This window comes from Halichoerus grypus, chromosome 3 (assembly GCF_964656455.1).
Source record: "Halichoerus grypus chromosome 3, mHalGry1.hap1.1, whole genome shotgun sequence".
Lineage (NCBI taxonomy): Eukaryota > Metazoa > Chordata > Mammalia > Carnivora > Phocidae > Halichoerus > Halichoerus grypus.
The window spans coordinates 130,664,891-130,679,292 of NC_135714.1; the positions used below are offsets into that span (position 1 = coordinate 130,664,891).

The following is a 14,402-nucleotide window of genomic DNA, read 5'->3' on the forward strand; positions in this document are numbered from 1 at the left end:
AAGGGTACCCTAAATTATATGTAATATGTTAAATAAGTATGGCTTTTAAAATTTGACAACACCAAAGTCTGACAGGTTATATTTTTCTACTTTTAAAGACTATTCTCTGGATGGAGAGTAAATAATTTCATACAGTATTTTAAAAGATTCTGTAGACAAAACTTCCTCAAACAGAATTTTAATTCAATATGTTAGCCATTGAATTTGAAAGAAAAAATGATTAAGTATATCAAAATATGCTGAAAAGACACTCAGTTTTTCCTGAAAATAAAATTCAGTAAAATCAAGAAAATAATGATAGATCAAAAGTTTCAGCTGTTAAAATTAGAAAACTATCTAAGAACCACATAAAACATTTTCTTTTCTAATAACTTCATATATATCTTCATATATACTTTTCAAGAGTAATCTTATTAAAATATAAATATAAGAGTTCACAAATGTTTCAGTAATAGATTTTTCTATTAAACACACACATATACATGCAGATATTTAGGAAGAATCCATATCATCTTCTGGTTATCGATGACAAAAAGCATCTGATAAGTTAATAGTCTTTCATTTGACCTTCTGAAAGTAGTGACACATATATTTTTAATCACTTTGGTGTATAATTGGATCAGATTTTATTTTCAGTACTTTTTCATAATTTCTTCTTAGCAAGATAAGCTAGTTACAAGAAAAATAAAGTAATTTAAAGTTAATACTTGATACGAGGCTAGAATATATGTCTTTATAAAAATAAATATGTAATAGATATTTTATTTCCGAAACGAGGTAGATAAATGAAAATATTCTAGAACATGATCTGCACTTAAAAAAAAAGAAAATAGCAATCACCAATTCAACCTGTATGAATCAAATAGCTGGAAAGTTTTTTATTTTTGACATCTATACCATATATTTCAGTACAAGGCCTCTGAAATATATTTTCTACTCCCCAAAACCTTACTAAATTGAAATTCATATTTTTCATTTACTTACTCATTACTTAATCTACCTAGGGAACTTTGCTATTCAGGTCAAAGACATATGCAATTAAACCAAAGATTTCTTTCTTTTTTTTTTATGTTTAAGTGGTATTTTACCTTTATATACCTCATATGGTAAAATACATCAGGAAAAGCTATTACTCTTCAGATGTTGTACCACAAATAATTATTTAGATGATGAGTTAATAAAAATTTCAAGGTCTGCTAAAGAATTATGAAGCTCATCATTCATATCTTGACTTCTAAGAAAATTTTTAAGAGTATCTAAAGCAGTTATTGCCTCATTTTTTGATGGCAAAGGGAGTTCAGTTCCTAGAGATCCATCATCATCCTCTTCGTCAGAAGTATAAAATTCAGTTTCATCTGATTTACTTTCTTCGGTCCATACCGAATCACCTTCTGGTGCAGCTTCACATGTCTCCAAATCATCATCGAGGGCAGCATACTCTTCTATAGATAAACCTTCAGGAAATTCCACGCCTGCTGCCTGAGCATGGGCAACCAAATCAAGACCAGTGTCTGTCTCTGCATTTGTCTTGTCACTTTCTCCTTTTTGAGATTTGAATCCTGCCTCTTCATAACTCTTAACAATAGTCTCTGGGGTTACAGCCCTCCAACAAAGGTGCAAAGTATCAACTGCATCGAGTAGAGAAAATGTAAATTCTTTGCTGCCTTCAACAGAGCTTAAAAATTTCTTGATAAGACAATGTCGATATTTGATTTTAAGGCTTTTAATAACACCTTGTTTCATAGCTATAAATTTGGAAGATAAACATGATGGAAAGAACGCTAACTCAATGGACTTTAGGTTCTTTACCTCTGGATGTGAAGGAAAAGAATCAACAAAAATCACCACTCTTCGTTGCTGGACTTGAAATTTCTCATCGAGCTTCCGCATCCATTGTTCAAATACATCTGAGGTCATCCATGCCATTCTGTTAGCTTCATAACACACAGGCAATGATTTTATACCTTTGAAACAATGTGGATTTCTGTTTTTTCCAATGATAAGCAAAGGAAGTTTCTCTGAGCCATCCATGTTCGCCCCAACCACCAGAGTTATTCTGTCTTTGCATAACTTTCCGATTGAGCATGTTTCTCCTTTAAATGCAAACGTATTTGTAGGTAACATTCGATACAGCAGCCCAGTCTCTTTTATATTAAAAACATTTTTAGGATGATAATCATTTAAATAATAAGGAAGTACATTTTGGTGCCAGACAGTTGAAGGGTCTACTGATACACCTGTAGCTTCTACAGGTTGAGCTCTGAATACTAAACCATACCTGGATTTAAAGCGATCCAGCCAACCATTACTGCACTTAAAATCATTATGTCCCAGTTTCTGGGCAAAATCATTAGCTTTTAGACGCAACATTGGACCATTAACTGGTACATTTAGACACTGAGCAATTCGATACCACCTCATTAATGCTTCTTCCAGATCTGTGTAAAAAGCAGTTCTCAGTCTTTTTCTCTTTGGATCAAATCTCAGAGATTCAAAGGCTTCTAGAACTTTGTCTTTATTCTTCATAATAGAAGACAACGAATTTTTCTTTATTCCATATTCAGCTGCAATTTCTGCCTTTTTCTTGCCGCTTTCTACTGCATTTATGATGTCGATCTTTTCTTCAATGGATAAACTTTTCTTTTTCTTCACTGTTACGGGCAGAGCTGAGGCATCCTCGGAAGCTTCTGCCATCTCCACCAGTGCTTATGTAGAGATTGCTTGTCTTTCTGGTGGCTGTTTCTTTAAATTTCTAAAAATTGATAAGTAAATATATTTTCAAAGGTTCTGAGTAAGAAAAATGTTACACAGAGCTAGAATATTTTGGAAGAGAAACTTCCTTCCCAGGACCTGTGCGGCTCGATTTATAGTTTATTCAGTGTTCCAGAAGTCAAGCTAAAATAGAAATCTCATTATGTCAAACCTGTCCAGTCCTGCTGATATATTTTTGGAACTTCAATCCTTTAAGATGATCCATTTTATCCATGCGCGCATTCAACCTCCTATTAATTCTCTGCAGAAGGCCTCCGAGATAAGAAGGAAAAGCATTCAGTAATTTTCAAGCAAAATGTTACCCATTAATTTCCAAGTCTCTTCAGGGTGGAGAAGAAAGTGGTAGACTCCTTCTAGGACTTGACGGTATATCTTCTGCCTCTTGAAAATAGAAAAAAAAAAAAGAAAAGAAAAGAAAAGAAAAAAAGAAAGCTATCTTAGCAATGATGTGTCAATTGAATATCAAAAAGAATATTTATACTAATTAGTTATGTTTTTAATAATAATGAAAAGAACGGGAACATGTTTCTGCAAATGTAATAACCAAAGCTTCCAGGAGAAATGCTTACCTCCTAAAGGGCCTCTGTAAAAAGCCCTCTAGCTCTGCTCTGTGCTTTTGAATTCTCGCTTGCTTTCCAATGCTTTGTAATATATACTTCTGAAATAATTCAGGCAAATTTAATCTGTTTTAAAAATGGGTGCTTACCAAAATTAAAGAACTAAAAATGATGCTGCATAGATCTTTGGTGGCTATTTTTCACATGAAGTCACAACTGCCCCCCTCTGACTTCTCTAAAAGAAAAACACAGTCAGACAGTAGTCACAAGGTTCAACTTTTAATAGCACATGGGAGACAGCATCCCCTTTAGAGGAGTCTGGTAGAAAAGGCTTCACTAAAAATCAAATCAAGCGATTCCATTACAAATTTTAAAAATCAAAATATTATTTTATCTAAATGCTTACAAACCTAGTAACTTTGTATTAACTTGGCACATTAGCCAGATGCACAGAGGCCAGAAATAATCGACAAAATGTGTAGGAATAAGCAAATGGTTAAGAGGATATAATGCAGAAAAAGACCTAGACTAGAGTAAGAAGGAAAGTGACCATGGCTCTTGACGTCTCAGGACCTCCACTTCCTTATCTGTAAAATAAAGGGCTTATCATACCGTAAGGATCTGGGCTTTGGTGTCAGGCACACCTGAGTTGACAAGTGATTCTGCCATTTAAACTTATGTGATCCTGGGTAGTTTACTTAACCATTTGAAGCTTCAGCTTCCTTATTTGTAAAATAGGTGTAACTACAGCCCCTACCCCATAGGGTTATTGCACATTCAAGGAGATTCAACAAGCTAGTGTAAAGCACTCAGCACAGCATTTAGCACCTTACAAAGTGTTCAATGAATGTTTGGTGATGATCTCATCATCATTATCCTCTCTCTAATGGCCCCTTGGCTGTGTTGATCTTTATAATTCAAAGATTTTTCAAAATCCTACTTGCAAACAGAAGCCAAGAATCCCACTGAAATATATACTGAAAGCAGAGATTCTTTTAAATCAAACAGTACTGTGAGAACAGTCACACGGACCTAGATGGGCTTGCCCCTATCTTCCCAGGTGGCACGTACCCTACGAGAATCTACAAGCTCGGGGCCTACTGCAGGCCAAAGTAACAAGCTAATTTGATGAGGTGTTACTACTGTGTGAAATAATGTGGGCATGATGTTCCTCAGGTTTTTCGCTCTGTCTTCCCAGGTTTCAAGATGTCATGTGCATTTTTTGCACAAAGTTTTGGACAAGACTTTTTGTCAAAATTCCTCTGCCTTTGTTGTCTAAAAAAAGTAATTTTTATCATAGGAATTACAACTAGTAAAGGAGTTTTTTGTTGTTGTCACTGTAAAAAAGTCTCAATAATAATTAGGGCTTTAATTTACAAACACCTTTATTTCCTATATTCCAAACAACTCAGGAGGAAGATAAAACTGAATTTCAAAGCTCATATAGTTATAAGGCGGTTGAGTGCAGTCCAGAATCCAGGCTTTCTAATGTAATGTCTACTATTCTTTTCACTATATTACAGTGTCTTTGAATCACACTGGTGTGGCCTCCTCTGATAACAGTTATACACTCTATGTCCCCAGCACCAAGCCGAACCAAGGCAGCATTTTCAATGCCTATCTGAATCTAACAAAAACAAAACAAAACAAAACAAAAAACCCAAAAAACCAAACAAAACAAAAACAATATCAAGCCTCTACAGAAGAACAGAAGAATAGGCCTTTATGAATTCTGTGAACACAAATAGCAACCATATCCCACTATTAAGTGGGCTGACCTTCCTAAGTAAATAAGCTTTGACCATTCAACTAAAAAACAAACAAAAAAGCCTTGCTCACATATGGGACCTCTCTGCACATTTTTCTGTAATTTCCTATAAATCTACAATTACTTCAAAATAAACATTTTAAAATTATCTTGCTCTTATTAGGAAGATACCAACCTTCAGAAATTGAGGTAGCAAGAACCAATTTTTTAAGAGAAAACCACGCAAAATTACTCCCTAAGAGAAAAAGGGACTCTCCCAACTTCTCTCTCCCTTCTGTCTTCTGTTCTTTCCCTTCTTTTCTTCCTTCCTTCTTTTCCTTCTGCCTTATTTCATCATTTGTCAGAAATAAACCCTATCATCTCAAATAACAAGGATTACAGAAAAAGTCACTTGAATTTCCTCCCATATAAAGCAATATAATATACACAGAGATTAGTGATTATCTTGATCAAATTGAAAATAATGATATGTTTATTTAGGAAGATATTAGTTGTTTTCTGCGAGTTAACAGTATATATTTCCTTCTAAAACAGTAGTGAAACCTACAATTTTCCATGGTAACATACAATACATCTTTATTCCCAAAACAACCACATGCCTAATGCCAAACCAGACAAGCCAGAGTTTTTCCCTAGAAAAGAACAAGGCACCAATACTGCTTAATCAATGAAGTTAACAGTTTCCATTCTCCCACAGTATAATGTCTCAGATATTTCTTGCAGGGAGTAATGGCAGGAGGTAATTTTTCTCAAAAGTACCCATTCTCTCAATTAAGATCATTAATCATTCTACTCCTTGAAAATATTACAGCAGAGAAATATTGTACTACATGTTAGATACTATTTTCTCTATGTCAGTGGTAAAGCTAAGTAAGAATAAGAATAGGCAAGTCACTAAAAAAAGACTTACCAATTGAACTCCCAAGAAAACAATAGTCAATTCTACTGGTAACAAGAGAAATGTAAATCTTCTTTCAACACAGGATACCTTTTTGCTTTTTGTTTTTGCCTATCAGAATGGCAGTATTTAGTGTTTGCCAGAATGTCATAACATAGTTTGTGAGGAGGTATATAAATTGGTACAAAGCTTATGAAGGACAAATTAGTAATATGATACAAAAGCCTTAAAAATGTGCATAACTTTTACCCAGCAAGTCCATACCTAGGATTTTTATCCCCAAAGAATAATTATAAATATAAAAATAACCTAGCTTACACATGTCTTCATGATCTATTGCTGCATTTAGTAGCTTAAAACAAATACCCATTTATTATCTCACAGTTCTGCAGGCCAGAAATCCAGGTGAGCTCAAATGGATCCTCTGCTTAGGATCTCACAAGGCAGAAATCGAGATGTTAGTTATCTGGAGGCTCTGGGGAAGAATCTGCTTGCAAGTTCATTCAGGTTATTTGCAGAATTCAACTTCTTGTGGTTGGAGGACCGAGGTCCCTGAGTTTTTTGCTGGCCCATCAGCAGAGACTGCTCTCAGCTCCTGGTTCAGGTCCTTGACTGTGGCCCTTTTCATTTCAGCAATAGAGAACCTTCCTCCTGTCAAACCTCTCTTACGCTTCGCATCTCTCTGCCTTCTCTGCTGCACCAGCAAGAGAAAACTCCTTGCTCTTAAAAGGTTCCTGTAACAATTTAGGCCCATCCAGATCATCTCCCTTTTGATTGATTTAAAGTCAGCTGGCTACGTCTGCAAAATCCCTTGTGCATGTAATACAACATGATGAGAATGATGTCCTATCATGTTCATATGGGAGGGAATTATACAAAGTGAGAATCATTGGAAGTCATCTTAGAATTTTACCATACAACCATATTTCTCACATTGTTGTTTTATAATTACAGACCAAACAGGAAAGAACCTAAATGTATAAAAAGGACTAAGTAAATAAATTAAGAAATATATATGCTGAAACACTACTGAGCCACTGAAGGAGAATATTTAATAATATGAAGAAAATTCCATAATATCTTAAGTGAAAAAAAGCAAAATGCAAAACTGTATGGCAACAAAACCAACATATACTGTAAGTTACATAGGGGCAGAGGCTTATGGCTATTCCTACAGTGCTTAGTGCCCAGCAAACAGTAGGTTCTAAATAACAATTTCTTAAATAAATGTAGGAAAAGTATATATGCATAGAAAAGAAGACATTGACAAAATGTTGAATGTTAATTCTAGATAATGGAATTATGAAAAACTTCAGTTTTTTTTCTCTTTGTAGTCAGAACAATTTCTACTCTTATATTCCACTCAGACTACTATTCATGGGCTTCTTTAAATGTTCCATTTATCAGTATCCTCTAACAAAGGTTTGTTTCCAGAGAATTACACTGTGCAATCATCAACTAAATATGTCTCCATGAAAAGGGGGGTGATGATGGAAAGTGATAAAATTATTGTGACATTACCAGAATTCCCCTAGAAAAGATTTGAAGGTAGCACCTTTTTCTTTCTCTTGAGGAAATACTATTTATATGCAGCATACAGTATTCAACATCTAAAGTGAAGAAAAAAGGTTGCGTGCACATTTAACTCATTCAGAAAGGAATAATATTCCTTAACCTGTTGCCCCCCTTTGTGGTCAATAAATGAAATATAGGCTGTCAGAGTTCCCACAAGCCAAGTGAATAAATAGCACCTGATTTTTCAAAAGCTGAATAATAGCCAATAACAGTACAAAGACAAATTAGTAGATAATCCCCACGTCATAAACATACAGAGAAGACAACTATTACGTTTCTTCTTACCTCTCCAAACATAGATGCCAATTTAGAGAAAAGAAGTAATCTATTCTTCCTAAGAGAATGAGCAGGCAGAATTCCCCAAACTCTAGGGCAAAGAAAAAAAGAGAGAGGGAAGAAAGAAAGAAAGAAAGAAAGAAAGAAAGAAAGAAAGATCCCCATCTAAGCAGGGTTAGATTTAAAATAAGGTCTTTCTGTCAGCATCAAAAATTTCCCCCAAATCAAAAAAAAATACCAGCTACTGCTTCCTTTTTCCAAAATAAATTACATAGAATTTCACTCTCTTCCATCACCAGCTGAAGCAGCTTCCAGTGTTTTCTTCGAGCCAACCTACATTCTAATTTCCCTTGGGGCAGCAGAAATCATGGGAAGACTAATCCTGTGTGGAGCCTTGCACTATGTATGAGAACTAATCACGTGCAGTACCAGGATCACACCGGACTGGAGTACCTAACATGATTAACGGCACCTTCACCAAACAGAAATAAGCAGGAGTTCCAAGCAGTTTGGAATCCATCTGAATCTCTATCAAAAACATCACCAGCTGCCAAGGAAACTATCCAGCTAAGGACAAATAATTAAAGCAAGTGTCCACCTTTCCAATTTAAGAAACACCTCTGAGTCTAAAAGTTTAATAGTTAGATTAACTCTAATGAAGCTAAGCATCCCCAAACTCAAGAGACACCTGGCAGGAATCCTTAAGGTGCCAGCCAACTCAAACAGTTAAGTACAGATCATTCAAGCACCACTGAGCACTACCATGCTCCTCTTCCTAATTACCCTTCTGAAACTAAGAATACTTGTACTTAGCTGCTAAGTTCCATTCTGTTCCTATACAACAAGAGCAGTAATTATTCTAGATTGGGATCCTTTTCTTATAATTGAGAAGACTAACGGATGGCTTTGAACAGAAAAGTCCACAGTAGGCTATAGAACTGAAGTTACAGTTTGAGTGAACCGGCATATACATTTGCTCTTCTCTTTTTGTTAAGGACAAAGCCACTTAAGATGAGGGTCCTTTATACACAGATTCATGTTTTGAGACTTCAGTACTGTTTTTGACAGAGGAAGTGTCCTGGAGATCTCAGCCGATAAATAATGTTATTTACTTTTGAAACTTTTGTGTCCTCAGGGGTTTTTACTATTCACGGGTATGGGGAAGATATTTGCACAGGGATATATGATTCACTATGCTGAAACTCCCTAGAATTTGTAAAGGCAAAGGTCTGTCTTTGGGTACTTAGCCATTAAAAATGTCTCATCAGCTAATATGACAAAGGCAGGTGAGAAGTACAGTGTAAAGAAGAGTAAATCCCACAGAATGCACTGTTATCCTTCGCATTTCTACAAGTGAAATGGCGGTAAAAATGAGCATGCAAGGCTTTCAAAGGAAAAACAGGTCAGAACCTTGATGGGAGATGTATGTGGATGGATCAACTGTAGGGACTGTATGCAAATGAGCTTCAGGTGTGTCTAGCACCACTGTGCAGCCATACATTCCCTCCATTCAGTGCCGGGGGTAGGGAGAGTATCCACAATACAGGTTGGGGTCTCAACTTAGTAAACTACAAAGGGCTCAGAGAGAAAGGATTGTTCAGCGGTTTCTGTAGACAGGGCAGTGATCTACCTAAGAAGAAATGGGGCGAGCAAATAAAGCAGAACTCAGTCATTTGGATAAAGAAACAGGAGCAGGAAAGAAAATGTATAAGGGGTCCACCGTCGGCGAGCGAGCAGCGCAGAGAGGGATTACAAACAACAACTCAGGGATGCCAGGCTTGGAGGTCTGGTCTTCTTGAAGGGGGTGGGCGTGAGTGACGTGGCCGGAGTGGGGCGCTCCAAGCACCGGGGAAGCGAGGGTAAGGCGCCCGCATCCCGTCTGTTCCCTTAACCCCGCATTCCCTCCACCCTCCCACCCCGCACGGGACTGAAACAACCTTCTACGTGCTCTCCAGCAGCTGAGAAAGCTTTGGTTCTCCTGTGATATGCGTGGCGGCGAGCTACGTCCACCTCCACCCTCCCGGCACCGGCTCACCGTCTGCTGGGGGGAAGCCTAACGCGTGAAGCTGGGGTGTATGAGTGAGAAAGAAGGGATGCTGAGGGCTCCAGGAGACCTCCGACCACTCAACACCAGGCCCGCGCGCCCTTCTGCAAGCTCCCGGCTCTGGCAGGTGCATTGGGACCCGGGCGCACACCCCTCTGTGATCCGGCCGCAGCCAGAAAATTACCCGGGCAACAGCACCCGCGGAGCCCCGGATGTGGTTGCTAGGGCCGCAGCGGGAGGGGCGGGGCCAGCCTCCAGGAGAGGGGCGGAGGAGGCCTCAAGGGAGGCGCGTTGGCACCATCGAGATGTGGCTGGGCCGGGCCAGATTGAGGGAGAGAGAGGCCGTCCAGGGCCAAGGACAACGCTACTTCCGGTCTCCTCACTTCCGGCTCCGCTGGTCTCGGTGTTGGTGCTGCAGGCCGGGTTGAGAGGCTGCCGGTCTGAGTGTCCGCGGCGGTTGGTCAGTGTGAAGCTGTGACAGCTGCAGTTGCTCCCCGCCCCCGAGAATCCGAGGTGCGTGGGGGGAGGGGAAGAAGGAAAAGGCCCAGGTCGCGTTTCCGCTCACTTCGTGCCAGGTTTGAGGCGATTCCAGAGAGCCGCGGCAGGGATAATCCTCGACGTGAGAGCCGCAGAGTTCCCCGCAGACAGGTGAGGGCGGAGCCCGCCCGCAGGGAAGGGAGGGGCAGGCTCGTCCGAGGTAGTTGGCGGGGGCGGACACGTTGCCTCTGGAGCTTGCCATTCCGGACTTTCACTGGACACTTCTGTCCCTAGGCTGTGCCGTATCTGCCCAAGTATTCGGCCTTTCGTTTCTGCCCCAACCCCCTGTGTCCCCGAAACAGCCGGTGAAAAGGGAGGACTGGCCCTTGCAAGGCTGCACTCTCTCATCTTTGCATGTGTTGGATAGAAAAAGGGGTGGCAGGATCCAGGTCTTTCTCGACTAAGTCTCGGAGTGGGCCACCTTCAGGTGATGTCCAGTGTTTATTTTTCTCCGGCTCTCTCTGCATCCCTTACTTCCTCTCTCCCGCAGCGAGAGGAATGGAGATAGTGATAGTCCCTCCCAGAGGTTCACGGGGCAATCAGTGGTGCAGGTTGGAGCCTTGCCTAAGAAACGTCCCAAGTCTGTGCTTGTGAGGACGGCCAAGGAATGCTGGAGTTTGGGGAGGAAGTCGTGCTGTCGTTTTCTCGTCCGTTCCTTTTTGCCAAGTTAGTGTTTACGTGTCTAGGAAAAGGAAAGAGTTTTTTTTTATTTTTTTTTAAGAACAGTTTCTAGACGCTTTTCCTTTTTACTTTATTGCTTCCTTTGTTATGTTTTTATCTCCCTCTTGAACCCTTTGATCTCAAAAAGTTTATAGTTTACACTTCCTACGATCCTTAAGCCATCCCCTTTTAGGATTTCTGTCTCCTCCCTTTGTTTTCTTATAAAGTACGTAATTTCTCTAACTCGTTTCTTATCTTTGTTTTCCTTGCTCTACACGACCAACACCCTCTCCTGACCACGTCCAACACTCCTTGTCTGAGAAAATAGAAAATATTTCTAATTTTATTATTTGAATGAAAATCTCTGCCTCAGTTACTTTCATTCCTTTTCAAATTAATAAATTAGTTTGCCTTAATCCTGGGTTATGCCTTGGGGTCCATAGTCTAGGAGTCCATAACTTCCAGGGGTCTTCTCATCCCCACCCCTGAAATTATGTGCAGAATTTTGTTTGAGTGCATGGGGTGGGGGACTTGGGGGAGAATGTCCATTTACAAAAATCAGATTCTCAGGGGAGATATAAATCCTCCAGAGAGATTAAAAACCATTCCTCAGTGTCTTGTTCAAGTTAATGACAACTTTTTTTGTGGAGTTTTATTTTTACAAACTGTAAATAGCTTGTATTGGGAGAGTAGAAAGCAGAGATTCTAGCTTTATACTGCAATCTCTTAACTACTTCAAAATGTCAGTGTTTCTGAATTCTTTCCTAGACCTCGAGAAGGAAGCAAGACTGCCTACTTATTTAGTTCCTGATTTGTGGTTTTGAGGTTTCTTTTTACGGATAGCTGTTTGTGACCAATGCTGTGGAGATCCAGTGGGTTTACAAATTAATGTGGTTAATTATTATGTAATACATATTAAATACCACCAACCTACTAGGTACAGTTCAGAACAAAAAATTTAAATTTTGGTTGTCCTTTGCTTTCCTTTTCTTGTTTTTCCCTTGAGACTTTGGCTTTGCTAGGAATGGCAAATAAGATAATTTCAGTAGTGTAGTGCTTAAATTTTTGGTATATTCCTGCTTATCTTGTCATCCCCTTTCCGTCTCTATATTAGGTATTTTAATGATTGTTCTTTCATGTGAATAGGTTAGTATCCCTCCAAACTTAATGTGAGTTTAGAGTGTGTACTTGAACTTACTGATTTGGTTGGGAAGTGTTTATTGGTTGAGGGTTGAAGTTCTAAACGTTTGCCTCTTGTTTCGTAGAATGTTAGAACTTGAAGAGACCTATACAGCTTATCATAGTTTGTGTAGAGTAACCAGATTCTTCTGCTCACAAAATTATATTCCTGAAGTCTTTCATCACTTGGGGGAGCAGAAAACATAATTTTATAAAGAGTAGATTATGCTGAATTAGTTTCTTTCGAAGCTGATGACAAAGTCAGCAGATAGGTTATATCTGACACCATACCAACAATTAACATTTGTTTGCTTACTTTGTGCCAGGCATTATGTTAAATGTTTTACGTGACTCTCTCATCTAATCCTCACGGCAACTTTATAAGATGGCTAAAATCCCCATTTTTATAGATGAAGAAACTAAAACTAAGTGATTAACTGAAGCCAAAGTAATCTGCCCAGAAGCCCACTGGGGGAGCCAGGATTGAACTTAGGTTGTTTGACTCCAGACTCGAGCTCTTAACTACTACTCTAGACTGCTTCTACCATATTTCCTTTACATCATTTTTGGCATGACTTGGGGGTATCTCACCTTATTCCTATCAGCTGTTAAGAAAAGAAGATCTTTTCCCTTATTAATCTTCAGTAGATGAACACTTTTTTGAATGTCATACCTAAAAGTATGACACAAAGAAATGAACTTGGCGAAAGCCTATGGAGTGTTTATTTGATAGAGTTTTCCCATGGGGATGGACATAAATCTGTGTGTATATAGAGTGTGTGCGTTTATTATGACGTGAGGAGTGGAAAGTGAGAAAAAGGTTTTAAGTAATAAACTTGGCTTTGTAAGAGTCTGGAGGTATAAATACATCCAAGAATGATAGATTTGGGATGGAGTAAGGAATAAACTCAGGATGAAGGAAGGAATAAATTCAACAGGGAATTTTTTTTTTAAGATTCATTTGTTTATTTTGGGAGAGAGAGAGAATGGGAGGGAGGAGCAGAGGGAGAGGGAGAGAGAATCCCAAGCCGACTCCATGCTCATTGTGGAGTCCGACTCGGGGCTCCATCTCATGACGCTGATATCACCACTGGAGTTGAAACCAAGAGTCAGATGCTTAACTGACTGAGCCACCCAAGCACCCCTCCACAGGGAATTAAAGCTAATATGGCTATGGATGAAAAAGCTATCAATATATGTACAGACTGGAAAGACCTGTTCCACATAATATGAAAGATGATGACTTAGGAAACATGACAGTCTGAAAGTCAGATATGTACCAGCATTAGTTCTAGGATGTGTGAAAAACACTATAAAACAAGAGAATCTGAAAATAATCTTGTTATCTTTGGTCTACTAGCTTTAGGCAGCCATGGAAGCCACTGAATAGCTCTTGCAGATTCTCAGTTATTGTCTATAAAAGTATATCTTTTCTTTTTCCCTTTCCTTTATTCCTTTTCTCTTTCTTCTTTCTTCTGTCTCTTATTCTTCTCTTCATGATTTCTAAACCTTTGTCTTAGGGTGTTGCTGGAAATAGCTCAAATCTTTTGTGAAAATATGGCAATATCTTTGCCATATTCTCATCTAAGAGTTTTTATTTTGTTTTATTTTTGTATATCTGTGATAGCATTGGACTAATAGCTCCTTGATGTTCAGGCTTGATCTTTGACCTTTTAGGGAACTGTGATGCAGTTTTTGAAGCAGGATCATAAGAACCGTGGAGTTGGTGATGAGGCCTAAATATCCAGAGGAGTCAGTTGGCCAACTCCGGTTTCTGCTAGCATGAGATAGTATTTTAGAACAAGGTTTCCAGACTTTTCTGCATCATGGCGGAAATGATTTACTTGTATGGCAGACTATAGCCTGGCTCTCCCTGGCTCCCTGAAGTCCGAAGGAGGGGTCAATATTTCAGCACATCTATAATTCATTCTTGGCACACTGGTTGGAAAGCTTTGCCTTGGAGAAGAGGAATATGTTACTTTGTTTAATACCTTCTGTTTATTTAGTATATAATAATTTACAAAGCACTTCCATACTTTATTTTACTCTAGTTTTTTCCATACTCCATTTTACTCTTAGTTTTACTCCAGCCATATCAAGTAGATGGAGCAAATAATATTACCATGTTAGAAATGA

The 14,402-nt window shown here is 38.7% G+C and overlaps 2 protein-coding genes across 15 annotated transcripts in view; one reads left to right on the forward strand and one right to left on the reverse strand.

Moving 5' to 3' along the window:
* Window positions 1–602: 602 nt before the first annotated feature.
* On the reverse strand, window positions 603–10,095 carry TIGD4 (tigger transposable element derived 4). 4 transcript variants are annotated; one of them, XM_036103558.2, is made up of 2 exons: window positions 9,882–10,095; window positions 603–3,153 (listed from the first exon to the last, which is right to left on the reverse strand). In XM_036103558.2, the coding sequence occupies exon 2, from the start codon at window positions 2,692–2,694 to the stop codon at window positions 1,159–1,161; it is 1,536 nt and encodes a 511-aa protein (XP_035959451.1). In that variant the 5' UTR covers window positions 2,695–3,153; window positions 9,882–10,095; the 3' UTR covers window positions 603–1,158. The 4 variants fall into 4 exon arrangements, with proteins under 4 accessions (XP_035959451.1, XP_077925443.1, XP_035959449.1 ...); XM_078069317.1 differs by having other exon boundaries at window positions 9,784–10,095; XM_036103556.2 differs by lacking the exon at window positions 9,882–10,095 and adding an exon at window positions 7,856–8,610.
* A 156-nt stretch (window positions 10,096–10,251) lies between these two features.
* Window positions 10,252–14,402, forward strand: part of ARFIP1 (ARF interacting protein 1) — a 113,074-nt gene continuing 108,923 nt past the window's right edge. For 3 of the 11 annotated variants that reach the window (XM_078069322.1, XM_078069321.1, XM_078069320.1), the window contains exon 1: window positions 10,261–10,538. The gene's annotated coding sequence lies outside the window, so the exon portion shown is untranslated. Of the gene's footprint in view, window positions 10,539–14,402 lie in introns of all 11 variants that reach the window. The other 8 variants (XM_036103565.2, XM_036103567.2, XM_036103569.2 and 5 more) reach the window with 4 other exon arrangements.

What these genes read in the sequence shown, in the direction of transcription:
- TIGD4 (XM_036103558.2), bottom strand. Translation starts at nt 2,694, where the DNA reads ATGGCAGAAGCTTCCGAGGATGCCTCAGCTCTGCCCGTAACAGTGAAG.